This window comes from Lampetra fluviatilis, unplaced genomic scaffold (assembly GCF_964198595.1).
Source record: "Lampetra fluviatilis unplaced genomic scaffold, kcLamFluv1.1 SCAFFOLD_261, whole genome shotgun sequence".
In the NCBI taxonomy this organism is placed as follows: domain Eukaryota; kingdom Metazoa; phylum Chordata; class Hyperoartia; order Petromyzontiformes; family Petromyzontidae; genus Lampetra; species Lampetra fluviatilis.
Window position 1 is genome coordinate 71,316 of NW_027620500.1, and position 13,685 is coordinate 85,000.

General features: G+C 54.7%; 1 protein-coding gene across 1 annotated transcript in view; it reads right to left on the minus strand.

Moving 5' to 3' along the window:
• Positions 1 to 13,685, minus strand: part of LOC144953985 (carnitine O-palmitoyltransferase 1, liver isoform-like) — a gene marked incomplete at its 5' end in the record, with an annotated part of 89,795 nt that overhangs the window by 33,336 nt on the left and 42,774 nt on the right. Inside the window, 2 exons of the mRNA XM_078884579.1 lie at positions 8,680 to 8,844; positions 13,543 to 13,659. Of these exons, the coding sequence (XP_078740705.1) occupies positions 8,680 to 8,844; positions 13,543 to 13,659 (282 nt within the window). The remainder of the gene's footprint in view (positions 1 to 8,679; positions 8,845 to 13,542; positions 13,660 to 13,685) is intronic.

Consider the following 13,685-nt stretch of genomic DNA (forward strand, 5'->3'; position numbering starts at 1 on the left):
GTGAGTAGTGAGTGAGTGAGTGAGTAGCGAGCGAGTGAGTGAGTGAGTAGTGAGTGAGTGAGTGAGTAGCGAGCGAGTGAGTGAGTAGCGAGCGAGTGAGTGAGTAGCGAGCGAGTGAGTGAGTAGTGAGTGAGTGAGTAGTGAGTGAGTGAGTGAGTGAGTGAGTAGCGAGTGAGTGAGTGAGAAGCGAGTGAGTGAGTAGCGAGTGAGTGAGTGAGTGAGTGAGTGAGTGAGTGAGTGAGTAGCGAGTGAGTGAGTGAGTGAGTAGTGAGTGAGTGAGTGAGTAGTGAGCGAGTGAGTGAGTGAGTAGTGAGTGAGTGAGTGAGTAGTGAGCGAGTGAGTGAGTGAGTAGTGAGTGAGTGAGTGAGTAGCGAGTGAGTGAGTGAGTGAGTAGTGAGTGAGTGAGTGAGTAGTGAGTGAGTGAGTGAGTGAGTGAGTGAGTAGTGAGTGAGTGAGTGAGTAGCGAGTGAGTGAGTGAGTGAGTAGTGAGTGAGTGAGTGAGTAGTGAGTGAGTGAGTGAGTAGTGAGCGAGTGAGTGAGTGAGTGAGTGAGTGAGTAGTGAGTGAGTGAGTAGCGAGTGAGTGAGTGAGTGAGTAGTGAGTGAGTGAGTGAGTAGTGAGTGAGTGAGTGAGTAGCGAGTGAGTGAGTGAGTAGCGAGTGAGTGAGTAGCGAGTGAGTGAGTGAGTAGCGAGTGAGTGAGTAGTGAGTGAGTAGCGAGTGAGTGAGTAGCGAGTGAGTGAGTGAGTAGCGAGTGAGTGAGTAGTGAGTGAGTAGTGAGTGAGTGAGTAGTGAGTGAGTGAGTAGTGAGCGAGTGAGTGAGTAGCGAGTGAGTGAGTGAGTGAGCGAGTGAGTAGCGAGCGAGTGAGTGAGTAGCGAGTGAGTGAGTGAGTGAGTAGCGAGTGAGTGAGTGAGTAGTGAGTGAGTGAGTGAGTAGCGAGTGAGTGAGTAGCGAGCGAGTGAGTGAGTAGCGAGTGAGTGAGTGAGTAGCGAGTGAGTGAGTGAGTAGCGAGTGAGTGAGTAGCGAGTGAGTGAGTGAGTAGTGAGTGAGTGAGTGAGTAGTGAGTGAGTGAGTGAGTGAGTGAGTGAGCGAGTGAGTGAGTGAGTGAGTAGCGAGTGAGTGAGTGAGTGAGTGAGTGAGTAGTGAGTGAGTGAGTAGCGAGTGAGTGAGTGAGTGAGTGAGTAGTGAGTGAGTGAGTGAGTGAGTAGCGAGTGAGTGAGTGAGTAGCGAGTGAGTGAGTGAGTAGCGAGTGAGTGAGTGAGTAGCGAGTGAGTGAGTGAGTGAGTAGCGAGTGAGTGAGTGAGTGAGTGAGTGAGTAGCGAGTGAGTGAGTGAGTAGTGAGCGAGTGAGTGAGTGAGTAGTGAGTGAGTGAGTGAGTAGTGAGTGAGTGAGTAGCGAGTGAGTGAGTAGTGAGTGAGTGAGTGAGTAGTGAGTGAGTGAGTGAGTAGTGAGCGAGTGAGTGAGTGAGTAGTGAGTGAGTGAGTGAGTAGTGAGTGAGTGAGTGAGTAGTGAGTGAGTGAGTGAGTGAGTAGCGAGCGAGTGAGTGAGTGAGTAGCGAGTGAGTGAGTGAGTGAGTAGTGAGTGAGTGAGTGAGTAGTGAGTGAGTGAGTGAGTAGTGAGTGAGTGAGTGAGTAGTGAGCGAGTGAGTGAGTAGTGAGTGAGTGAGTGAGTAGTGAGCGAGTGAGTGAGTGAGTAGTGAGTGAGTGAGTGAGTAGTGAGTGAGTGAGTGAGTAGTGAGTGAGTGAGTGAGTGAGTAGTGAGCGAGTGAGTGAGTAGTGAGTGAGTGAGTGAGTAGTGAGTGAGTGAGTGAGTAGCGAGCGAGCGAGTGAGTGAGTAGTGAGTGAGTGAGTGAGTAGTGAGTGAGTGAGTGAGTAGCGAGCGAGCGAGTGAGTGAGTGAGTAGCGAGTGAGTGAGTGAGTAGTGAGCGAGTGAGTGAGTGAGTAGTGAGTGAGTGAGTGAGTAGTGAGTGAGTGAGTGAGTAGCGAGTGAGTGAGTAGCGAGTGAGTGAGTAGCGAGTGAGTAGTGAGTGAGTGAGTGAGTAGTGAGCGAGTGAGTGAGCGAGTAGCGAGTGAGTAGCGAGTGAGTGAGTGAGTAGTGAGCGAGTGAGTGACTAGTGAGTGAGTGAGTGAGTGAGTAGTGAGTGAGTGAGTGAGTAGCGAGTGAGTGAGTGAGTGAGTAGCGAGTGAGTGAGTGAGTGAGTAGCGAGTGAGTGAGTGAGTAGTGAGCGAGTGAGTGAGTAGTGAGTGAGTGAGTGAGTAGTGAGTGAGTGAGTAGCGAGTGAGTGAGTAGCGAGTGAGTGAGTAGTGAGTGAGTGAGTGAGTAGCGAGTGAGTGAGTAGCGAGTGAGTGAGTGAGTGAGTAGCGAGTGAGTGAGTGAGTGAGTGAGTAGCGAGTGAGTGAGTGAGTAGCGAGTGAGTGAGTGAGTGAGTAGCGAGCGAGTGAGTAGCGAGTGAGTGAGTGAGTGAGTAGCGAGCGAGTGAGTAGCGAGTGAGTAGCGAGTGAGTGAGTAGCGAGTGAGTGAGTGAGTGAGTGAGTAGTGAGTGAGTGAGTAGTGAGTGAGTGAGTAGCGAGCGAGTGAGTGAGTGAGTGAGTAGTGAGTGAGTGAGTGAGTAGTGAGTGAGTGAGTAGTGAGTGAGTGAGTAGCGAGCGAGTGAGTGAGTGAGTAGTGAGTGAGCGAGCGAGTGAGTAGCGAGCGAGCGAGTGAGTAGCGAGCGAGCGAGTGAGTAGCGAGTGAGCGAGTGAGCGAGTGAGTAGCGAGTGAGCGAGTGAGTAGCGAGTGAGCGAGTGAGTAGCGAGTGAGCGAGTGAGTAGCGAGTGAGCGAGCGAGCGAGTGAGTAGCGAGCGAGCGAGTGAGTAGCGAGCGAGCGAGTGAGTAGCGAGTGAGCGAGTGAGTAGCGAGCGAGCGAGTGAGTAGCGAGTGAGTAGCGAGTGAGCGAGTGAGCGAGTGAGTAGCGAGTGAGCGAGTGAGTAGCGAGTGAGCGAAGTGAGCGAGTGAGTAGCGAGTGAGCGAGTGAGCGAGTGAGTAGCGAGTGAGCGAGTGAGTAGCGAGTGAGCGAGTGAGCGAGTGAGCAGCGAGTGAGCGAGTGAGCGAGTGAGTAGCGAGCGAGCGAGTGAGTAGCGAGCGAGCGAGTGAGTAGCGAGTGAGCGAGTGAGTAGCGAGTGAGCGAAGTGAGCGAGTGAGTAGCGAGTGAGTAGCGAGTGAGTAGCGAGTGAGTAGCGAGTGAGTAGCGAGTGAGTAGCGAGTGAGCGAGTGAGCGAGTGAGTAGCGAGCGAGTGAGTGAGTGAGTAGCGAGCGAGCGAGTGAGTAGCGAGCGAGCGAGTGAGTGAGTAGCGAGCGAGTGAGTGAGTGAGTAGCGAGTGAGCGAGTGAGTAGCGAGTGAGTGAGCGAGTAGCGAGTGAGCGAGTGAGCGAGTGAGTAGCGAGTGAGTAGCGAGTGAGCGAGTGAGTAGCGAGTGAGCGAGTGAGTAGCGAGTGAGCGAGTGAGCGAGTGAGTAGCGAGTGAGCGAGTGAGTAGCGAGCGAGTGAGTGAGTGAGTAGCGAGTGAGCGAGTGAGTAGCGAGTGAGCGAGTGAGTAGCGAGTGAGCGAGTGAGTAGCGAGTGAGCGAGTGAGTAGCGAGTGAGCGAGTGAGCGAGTGAGTAGCGAGTGAGCGAGTGAGTAGCGAGCGAGTGAGTGAGCGAGTGAGTAGCGAGTGAGCGAGTGAGTAGCGAGTGAGCGAGTGAGTAGCGAGTGAGCGAGTGAGTAGCGAGTGAGTAGCGAGTGAGCGAGTGAGTAGCGAGTGAGCGAGTGAGTAGCGAGTGAGCGAGTGAGTAGCGAGTGAGCGAGTGAGCGAGTGAGTAGCGAGCGAGCGAGTGAGTAGCGAGTGAGCGAGTGAGTAGCGAGTGAGCGAGTGAGCGAGTGAGTAGCGAGTGAGCGAGTGAGTAGCGAGTGAGCGAGTGAGCGAGTGAGTAGCGAGTGAGTAGCGAGTGAGCGAGTGAGTAGCGAGTGAGCGAGTGAGTAGCGAGTGAGCGAGTGAGCGAGTGAGCAGCGAGTGAGCGAGTGAGCGAGTGAGTAGCGAGCGAGCGAGTGAGTAGCGAGTGAGCGAGTGAGCGAGTGAGCGAGTGAGTAGCGAGGTGAGCGAGTGAGTAGCGAGTGAGCGAGTGAGCGAGTGAGTAGCGAGTGAGTAGCGAGTGAGTAGCGAGTGAGTAGCGAGTGAGCGAGTGAGTAGCGAGCGAGTGAGTGAGTGAGTAGCGAGCGAGCGAGCGAGTGAGTAGCGAGCGAGTGAGTGAGTGAGTAGCGAGCGAGTGAGTGAGTGAGTAGCGAGTGAGCGAGTGAGTAGCGAGTGAGTGAGTGAGTAGCGGAGTGAGCGAGTGAGCGAGTGAGTAGCGAGTGAGTAGCGAGTGAGTAGCGAGTGAGTAGCGAGTGAGTAGCGAGTGAGTAGCGAGTGAGCGAGTGAGTAGCGAGTGAGTGAGTAGCGAGCGAGTGAGTAGCGAGCGAGTGAGTGAGTGAGTAGCGAGTGAGCGAGTGAGTAGCGAGTGAGCGAGTGAGCGAGTGAGCGAGTGAGCGAGTGAGCGAGTGAGCGAGTGAGCGAGTGAGTGAGTGAGTAGCGAGTGAGTGAGTGAGTAGCGAGTGAGTGAGTGAGTGAGTAGCGAGTGAGTGAGTGAGTGAGTGAGTGAGTGAGTAGGTGAGTGAGTGAGTAGTGAGCGAGTGAGTGAGTGAGTAGTGAGTGAGTGAGTGAGTAGTGAGTGAGTGAGTAGCGAGTGAGTGAGTAGTGAGTGAGTGAGTGAGTAGTGAGTGAGTGAGTGAGTAGTGAGCGAGTGAGTGAGTGAGTAGTGAGTGAGTGAGTGAGTAGTGAGTGAGTGAGTGAGTAGTGAGTGAGTGAGTGAGTAGCGAGCGAGTGAGTGAGTGAGTAGCGAGTGAGTGAGTGAGTGAGTAGTGAGTGAGTGAGTGAGTGAGTAGTGAGTGAGTGAGTGAGTAGTGAGTGAGTGAGTGAGTAGTGAGCGAGTGAGTGAGTAGTGAGTGAGTGAGTGAGTAGTGAGCGAGTGAGTGAGTGAGTAGTGAGTGAGTGAGTGAGTAGTGAGTGAGTGAGTGAGTAGTGAGTGAGTGAGTGAGTAGTGAGCGAGTGAGTGAGTAGTGAGTGAGTGAGTGAGTAGTGAGTGAGTGAGTGAGTAGCGAGCGAGCGAGTGAGTGAGTAGTGAGTGAGTGAGTGAGTAGTGAGTGAGTGAGTGAGTAGCGAGCGAGCGAAGTGAGTGAGTGAGTAGCGAGTGAGTGAGTGAGTAGTGAGCGAGTGAGTGAGTGAGTAGTGAGTGAGTGAGTGAGTAGTGAGTGAGTGAGTGAGTAGCGAGTGAGTGAGTAGCGAGTGAGTGAGTAGCGAGTGAGTAGTGAGTGAGTGAGTGAGTAGTGAGCGAGTGAGTGAGCGAGTAGCGAGTGAGTAGCGAGTGAGTGAGTGAGTGAGTAGTGAGCGAGTGAGTGACTAGTGAGTGAGTGAGTGAGTAGTGAGTGAGTGAGTGAGTAGCGAGTGAGTGAGTGAGTGAGTAGCGAGTGAGTGAGTGAGTGAGTAGCGAGTGAGTGAGTGAGTAGTGAGCGAGTGAGTGAGTAGTGAGTGAGTGAGTGAGTAGTGAGTGAGTGAGTAGCGAGTGAGTGAGTAGCGAGTGAGTGAGTAGTGAGTGAGTGAGTGAGTAGCGAGTGAGTGAGTAGCGAGTGAGTGAGTGAGTGAGTAGCGAGTGAGTGAGTGAGTGAGTGAGTAGCGAGTGAGTGAGTGGTGAGTAGCGAGTGAGTGAGTGAGTGAGTAGCGAGCGAGTGAGTAGCGAGTGAGTGAGTGAGTGAGTAGCGAGCGAGTGAGTAGCGAGTGAGTAGCGAGTGAGTGAGTAGCGAGTGAGTGAGTGAGTGAGTGAGTAGTGAGTGAGTGAGTAGTGAGTGAGTGAGTAGCGAGCGAGTGAGTGAGTGAGTGAGTAGTGAGTGAGTGAGTGAGTAGTGAGTGAGTGAGTAGTGAGTGAGTGAGTAGCGAGCGAGTGAGTGAGTGAGTGAGTAGTGAGTGAGCGAGCGAGTGAGTAGCGAGCGGAGCAAGTGAGTAGCGAAGTGAGCGAGTGAGTAGCGAGTGAGCGAAGTGAGCGAGTGAGTAGCGAGTGAGCGACGTGAGTAGCGAGTGAGCGAGTGAGTAGCGAGTGAGCGAAGTGAGCGAGTGAGTAGCGAGCGAGCGAGTGAGTAGCGAGCGAGCGAGTGAGTAGCGAGTGAGCGAGTGAGTAGCGAGCGAGCGAGTGAGTAGCGAGTGAGTAGCGAAGTGAGCGAGTGAGCGAGTGAGTAGCGAGTGAGCGAGTGAGTAGCGAGTGAGCGAGTGAGCGAGTGAGTAGCGAGTGAGCGAAGTGAGCGAGTGAGTAGCGAGTGAGCGAGTGAGTAGCGAGTGAGCGAGTGAGCGAGTGAGCAGCGAGTGAGCGAGTGAGCGAGTGAGTAGCGAGCGAGCGAGTGAGTAGCGAGCGAGCGAGTGAGTAGCGAAGTGAGCGAGTGAGTAGCGAGTGAGCGATAGTGAGCGAGTGAGTAGCGAGTGAGTAGCGAGTGAGTAGCGAGTGAGTAGCGAGTGAGTAGCGAGTGAGCGAGTGAGCGAGTGAGTAGCGAGCGAGTGAGTGAGTGAGTAGCGAGCGAGCGAGTGAGTAGCGAGCGAGCGAGTGAGTGAGTAGCGAGCGAGTGAGTGAGTGAGTAGCGAGTGAGCGAGTGAGTAGCGAGTGAGTGAGCGAGTAGCGAGTGAGCGAGTGAGCGAGTGAGTAGCGATGTGAGTAGCGAAGTGAGCGAGTGAGTAGCGAAGTGAGCGAGTGAGTAGCGAGTGAGCGAGTGAGCGAGTGAGTAGCGAGTGAGCGAGTGAGTAGCGAGCGAGTGAGTGAGTGAGTAGCGAGTGAGCGAGTGAGTAGCGAGTGAGCGAGTGAGTAGCGAGTGAGCGAGTGAGTAGCGAGTGAGCGAAGTGAGCGAGTGAGTAGCGAGTGAGCGAGTGAGTAGCGAGCGAGTGAGTGAGCGAGTGAGTAGCGAGTGAGCGAGTGAGTAGCGAGTGAGCGAGTGAGTAGCGAGTGAGCGAGTGAGTAGCGAGTGAGTAGCGAGTGAGCGAGTGAGTAGCGAGTGAGCGAGTGAGTAGCGAGTGAGCGAGTGAGTAGCGAGTGAGCGAGTGAGCGAGTGAGTAGCGAGCGAGCGAGTGAGTAGCGAGTGAGCGAGTGAGTAGCGAGTGAGCGAGTGAGCGAGTGAGTAGCGAGTGAGCGAGTGAGCGAGTGAGTAGCGAGTGAGTAGCGAGTGAGCGAGTGAGTAGCGAGTGAGCGAGTGAGTAGCGAGTGAGCGAGTGAGCGAGTGAGCAGCGAGTGAGCGAGTGAGCGAGTGAGTAGCGAGCGAGCGAGTGAGTAGCGAGTGAGCGAGTGAGCGAGTGAGTAGCGAGTGAGCGAGTGAGTAGCGAGTGAGCGAGTGAGCGAGTGAGTAGCGAGTGAGTAGCGAGTGAGTAGCGAGTGAGTAGCGAGTGAGCGAGTGAGTAGCGAGCGAGTGAGTGAGTGAGTAGCGAGCGAGCGAGCGAGTGAGTAGCGAGCGAGTGAGTGAGTGAGTAGCGAGCGAGTGAGTGAGTGAGTAGCGAGTGAGCGAGTGAGTAGCGAGTGAGTGAGTGAGTAGCGAGTGAGCGAGTGAGCGAGTGAGTAGCGAGTGAGTAGCGAGTGAGCGAGTGAGTAGCGAGTGAGTAGCGAGTGAGCGAGTGAGCGAGTGAGTAGCGAGTGAGTGAGTAGCGAGCGAGTGAGTAGCGAGCGAGTGAGTGAGTGAGTAGCGAGTGAGCGAGTGAGTAGCGAGTGAGCGAGTGAGTAGCGAGTGAGCGAGTGAGTAGCGAGTGAGCGAGTGAGCGAGTGAGTAGCGAGTGAGCGAGTGAGCGAGTGAGCGAGTGAGTAGCGAGCGAGAGTGAGTGAGCGAGTGAGTAGCGAGTGAGCGAGTGAGTAGCGAGTGAGCGAGTGAGTAGCGAGTGAGCGAGTGAGTGAGTGAGTAGCGAGTGAGCGAGTGAGTAGCGAGGTGAGCGAGTGAGTAGCGAGTGAGCGAGTGAGCGAGTGAGTAGCGAGTGAGCGAGTGAGTAGCGAGTGAGCGAGTGAGCGAGTGAGTAGCGAGTGAGCGAGTGAGTAGCGAGTGAGCGAGGTGAGCGAGTGAGTAGCGAGTGAGCGAGTGAGTAGCGAGCGAGCGAGTGAGTAGCGAGCGAGCGAGTGAGTAGCGAAGTGAGCGAGTGAGCGAGTGAGTAGCGAGTGAGCGAGTGAGCGAGTGAGTAGCGAGTGAGCGAGTGAGTAGCGAGTGAGCGAGTGAGTAGCGAGTGAGCGAGTGAGCGAGTGAGTAGCGAGTGAGCGAGTGAGTAGCGAGTGAGCGAGTGAGCGAGTGAGCAGCGAGTGAGCGAGTGAGCGAGTGAGTAGCGAGCGAGCGAGTGAGTAGCGAGTGAGCGAGTGAGCGAGTGAGTAGCGAGTGAGCGAGTGAGTAGCGAGTGAGCGATGTGAGCGAGTGAGTAGCGAGTGAGCGAGTGAGTAGCGAGTGAGCGAGTGAGCGAGTGAGTAGCGAGTGAGCGAGTGAGTAGCGAGTGAGCGAGTGAGCGAGTGAGTAGCGAGTGAGTAGCGAGTGAGTCACCCTGTAGTGGGCGAGCGAGTGAGTGAGTGAGTAGCGAGCGAGCGAGCGAGTGAGTAGCGAGCGAGCGAGCGAGTGAGTAGCGAGTGAGTCACCCTGTAGTGGGCGAGCTGTAGCGCGAGCTGCAGGAATGCGTCGGGGGACGAGCGGCAGCGCTTGATCAGCCCCTTGCCGAACGACTCGAAGGCGAAGGAGTGGAAGTCGACGTCGTCCGCCAGCGTGCGGGCGAGCGCCAGCGAGCGCTCCACCTCCAGCTCGCACTGAGGCAGCGCAAGCAGCACAAGCAGCGCCATCGTCGTCATCGTCACCATCGTCACCATCGTTAGCAGCATCATCGTCAGCAGCATCATCGTCAGCAGCATCATCGTCAGCAGCATCATCGTCAGCAGCATCATCGTCAGCAGCATCATCATCATCACCAGCAGCATCATCATCAGCAGCATCATCACCAGCAGCATCATCATCAGCAGCATCATCATCAGCAGCATCATCATCACCAGCATCATCATCACCAGCAGCATCATCGTTAGCAGCATCATCATCACCAGCATCATCATCACCAGCATCATCATCACCAGCAGCATCATCATCAGCAGCATCATCATCACCAGCATCATCATCACCAGCATCATCATCATCAGCAGCAGCATCATCAGCAGCATCATCATCAGCAGCATCATCATCACCAGCATCATCATCACCAGCAGCATCATCACCAGCAGCATCATCACCAGCAGCATCATCATCAGCAGCATCATCATCACCAGCATCATCATCACCAGCAGCATCATCATCAGCAGCATCATCATCACCAGCAGCATCATCATCAGCATCATCATCACCAGCAGCATCATCATCACCAGCAGCATCATCATCAGCAGCATCATCATCACCAGCAGCATCATCATCAGCAGCATCATCATCATCAGCAGCATCATCATCAGCAGCATCATCATCACCAGCAGCATCATCATCAGCATCATCATCACCAGCAGCATCATCATCATCACCAGCATCATCATCAGCAGCATCATCATCACCAGCAGCATCATCATCAGCAGCATCATCATCACCAGCAGCATCATCATCAGCAGCATCATCATCACCAGCATCATCATCACCAGCAGCATCATCATCACCAGCAGCATCATCATCAGCAGCATCATCGTCAGCAGCATCATCATCAGCAGCATCATCATCAGCATCATCATCACCAGCAGCATCATCACCAGCAGCATCATCATCAGCAGCATCATCATCAGCAGCATCATCATCATCAGCAGCATCATCACCAGCATCATCATCATCAGCAGCATCATCATCATCAGCAGCATCATCATCAGCAGCATCATCACCAGCAGCATCATCATCATCAGCATCATCATCATCAGCAGCAGCATCATCATCAGCAGCATCATCATCAGCAGCATCATCATCATCAGCAGCATCATCATCATCAGCAGCATCATCATCAGCAGCAGCATCATCACCAGCAGCATCATCATCATCAGCATCATCATCATCAGCAGCATCATCATCATCAGCAGCAGCATCATCACCAGCAGCATCATCGTCAGCAGCATCATCGTCAGCAGCATCATCATCAGCAGCATCATCATCACCAGCATCATCATCACCAGCATCATCATCACCAGCAGCATCATCACCAGCAGCATCATCATCAGCAGCATCATCATCACCAGCATCATCATCACCAGCAGCATCATCATCAGCAGCATCATCATCACCAGCAGCATCATCATCAGCATCATCATCACCAGCAGCATCATCATCACCAGCAGCATCATCATCAGCAGCATCATCATCACCAGCAGCATCATCATCAGCAGCATCATCATCATCAGCAGCATCATCATCAGCAGCATCATCATCACCAGCAGCATCATCATCAGCATCATCATCACCAGCAGCATCATCATCATCACCAGCATCATCATCAGCAGCATCATCATCACCAGCAGCATCATCATCAGCAGCATCATCATCACCAGCAGCATCATCATCAGCAGCATCATCATCACCAGCAGCATCATCAGCAGCATCATCATCACCAGCAGCATCATCATCACCAGCATCATCATCAGCAGCATCATCATCACCAGCAGCATCATCATCAGCAGCATCATCATCACCAGCATCATCATCACCAGCAGCATCATCATCACCAGCAGCATCATCATCAGCAGCATCATCACCAGCAGCATCATCGTCAGCAGCATCATCATCAGCAGCATCATCATCAGCATCATCATCACCAGCAGCATCATCACCAGCAGCATCATCATCAGCAGCATCATCATCAGCAGCATCATCATCATCAGCAGCATCATCACCAGCATCATCATCATCAGCAGCATCATCATCATCAGCAGCATCATCATCAGCAGCATCATCACCAGCAGCATCATCATCATCAGCATCATCATCATCAGCAGCAGCATCATCATCAGCAGCATCATCATCAGCAGCATCATCATCATCAGCAGCATCATCATCATCAGCAGCATCATCATCAGCAGCAGCATCATCACCAGCAGCATCATCATCATCAGCATCATCATCATCAGCAGCATCATCATCATCAGCAGCAGCATCATCACCAGCAGCATCATCATCAGCAGCAGCATCATCAGCAGCATCATCATCATCAGCAGCATCATCATCATCATCAGCAGCAGCATCATCATCAGCAGCATCATCACCAGCAGCATCATCATCAGCAGCATCATCATCAGCAGCATCATCATCATCAGCAGCATCATCACCAGCAGCATCATCATCAGCAGCATCATCATCAGCAGCATCATCATCAGCAGCATCATCAGCAGCAGCATCATCACCAGCAGCATCATCATCAGCAGCATCATCACCAGCAGCATCATCATCACCAGCAGCATCATCATCAGCAGCATCATCATCAGCAGCATCATCATCAGCAGCAGCATCATCATCAGCAGCAGCAACATCATCAGCAGCATCATCATCATCAGCAGCATCATCATCAGCAGCATCATCGTCATCAGCAGCATCATCATCAGCAGCAGCATCATCATCATCAGCAGCATCATCATCAGCAGCATCATCAGCAGCAGCATCATCACCAGCAGCATCATCATCAGCAGCAGCATCATCGTCACCATCGTCACAACCACCACCAGTAGTACCATCGTCACCATCGTCACCATCGTCGCCATCGTCACCATCGTCACACCCAGCGCCATCGTCACCATCGTCACCATCGTCACCATCGTCGCCATCGTCACCATCGTCACACCCAGCGCCATCGTCACCATCGTCGCCATCGTCGCCATCGTCACCATCGTCACACCCAGCGCCATCGTCACCATCGTCACCATCGTCGCCATCGTCGCCATCGTCACACCCAGCGCCATCGTCACCATCGTCACCATCGTCACCATCGTCGCCATCGTCACCATCGTCACCATCGTCACACCCAGCGCCATCGTCACCATCGTCACCATCGTCACCATCGTCGCCATCGTCACCATCGTCACACCCAGCGCCATCGTCACCATCGTCACCATCGTCACCATCGTCACAACCACCACCAGTAGTACCATCGTCACCATCGTCACCATCGTCACCATCGTCACCAGCAGTACCATCGTCACCATCGTCACCATCGTCACCATCGTCGCCATCGTCACCATCGTCACCATCGTCACCAGCAGTACCATCGTCACCATCGTCACCATCGTCACAACCACCACCAGTAGTACCATCGTCGCCATCGTCACCATCGTCACCATCGTCGCCATCGTCACCATCGTCGCCATCGTCGCCATCGTCGCCATCGTCGCCATCGTCGCCATCGTCGCCATCGTCGCCATCGTCGCCATCGTCGCCATCGTCACCATCGTCACCATCGTCACCATCGTCGCTATCGTCACCATCGTCACCGTCGTCACCATCGTCACCATCGTCACCATCGTCGCCATCGTCGCTATCGTCACCATCGTCACCATCGTCGCCATCGTCGCCATCGTCGCCATCGTCGCCATCGTCGCCATCGTCACCAGCAGTACCATCGTCACCATCGTCACAACCACCACCAGTAGTACCATCGTCACCAGCAGTACCATCACCACCATCGTCACCATCGTCACCATCGTCACCATTGTCACCATCACCACCATCGTCACCATCGTCACCATTGTCACCATCACCACCATCGTCACAACCGTCACAACCGTCACCAGCAGTACCATCACCACCACCACCACCATTATCAACACAGCAACCACCATCGTCACCACCACCACCACCATCATCAACACAGCAACCACCACCACCATCATCAACACAGCAACCACCACCAGCAGTACCATCACCACCACCATCGTCATCACAGCAACCATTACCAGTAGTGCCATCATCACCACCACCATCATCACCACCATCACCACCACCATCATCATCAACCACCACCACCACCATCACCACCACCATCATCATCAACCACCACCTTCAGTACCACCACCACCACCACCATCATCATCATCAACACAGCAACCACCATCACCATCACGACCACCACCACCATCACCACCATCATCAGCAACATTTCCATCCATGTCTCTCCCCAACGTCCTCCCCACCCCCCTCACCCCACCCCCTCCCCACCCCCCTCACCCCACCCCCTCCCCCCCTCCCCCCTCCCCCCACCCCCCTCCCCACCCCCCTCACCCCACCCCCTCCCCCCACCCCCCTCCCCACCCCCCTCACCCCACCCCCTCCCCCCCTCCCCCTCCCCCCACCCCCCTCCCCACCCCCCTCACCCCACCCCCTCCCCCCACCCCCCTCCCCACCCCCCTCACCCCACCCCCTCCCCCCCTCCCCCCACCCCCTCCCCCCCTCCCCTCCCCCCTCACCCCCTCCCCTCCCCTCCCCCCCTCCCCTCCCCCCTCCCCCCCCACCTCCTCAGGGATGTCCCAGTGCAGCCTCTGGGGTGGAGGCAGCCGCGGGTTTGGGCTGCCCAGACACTGTCCGTCCACAGTGTAGCCAAGCGTGAAGCAGTCCGTCGCCATCACCACCTGCACTCACACACACACAGATACAC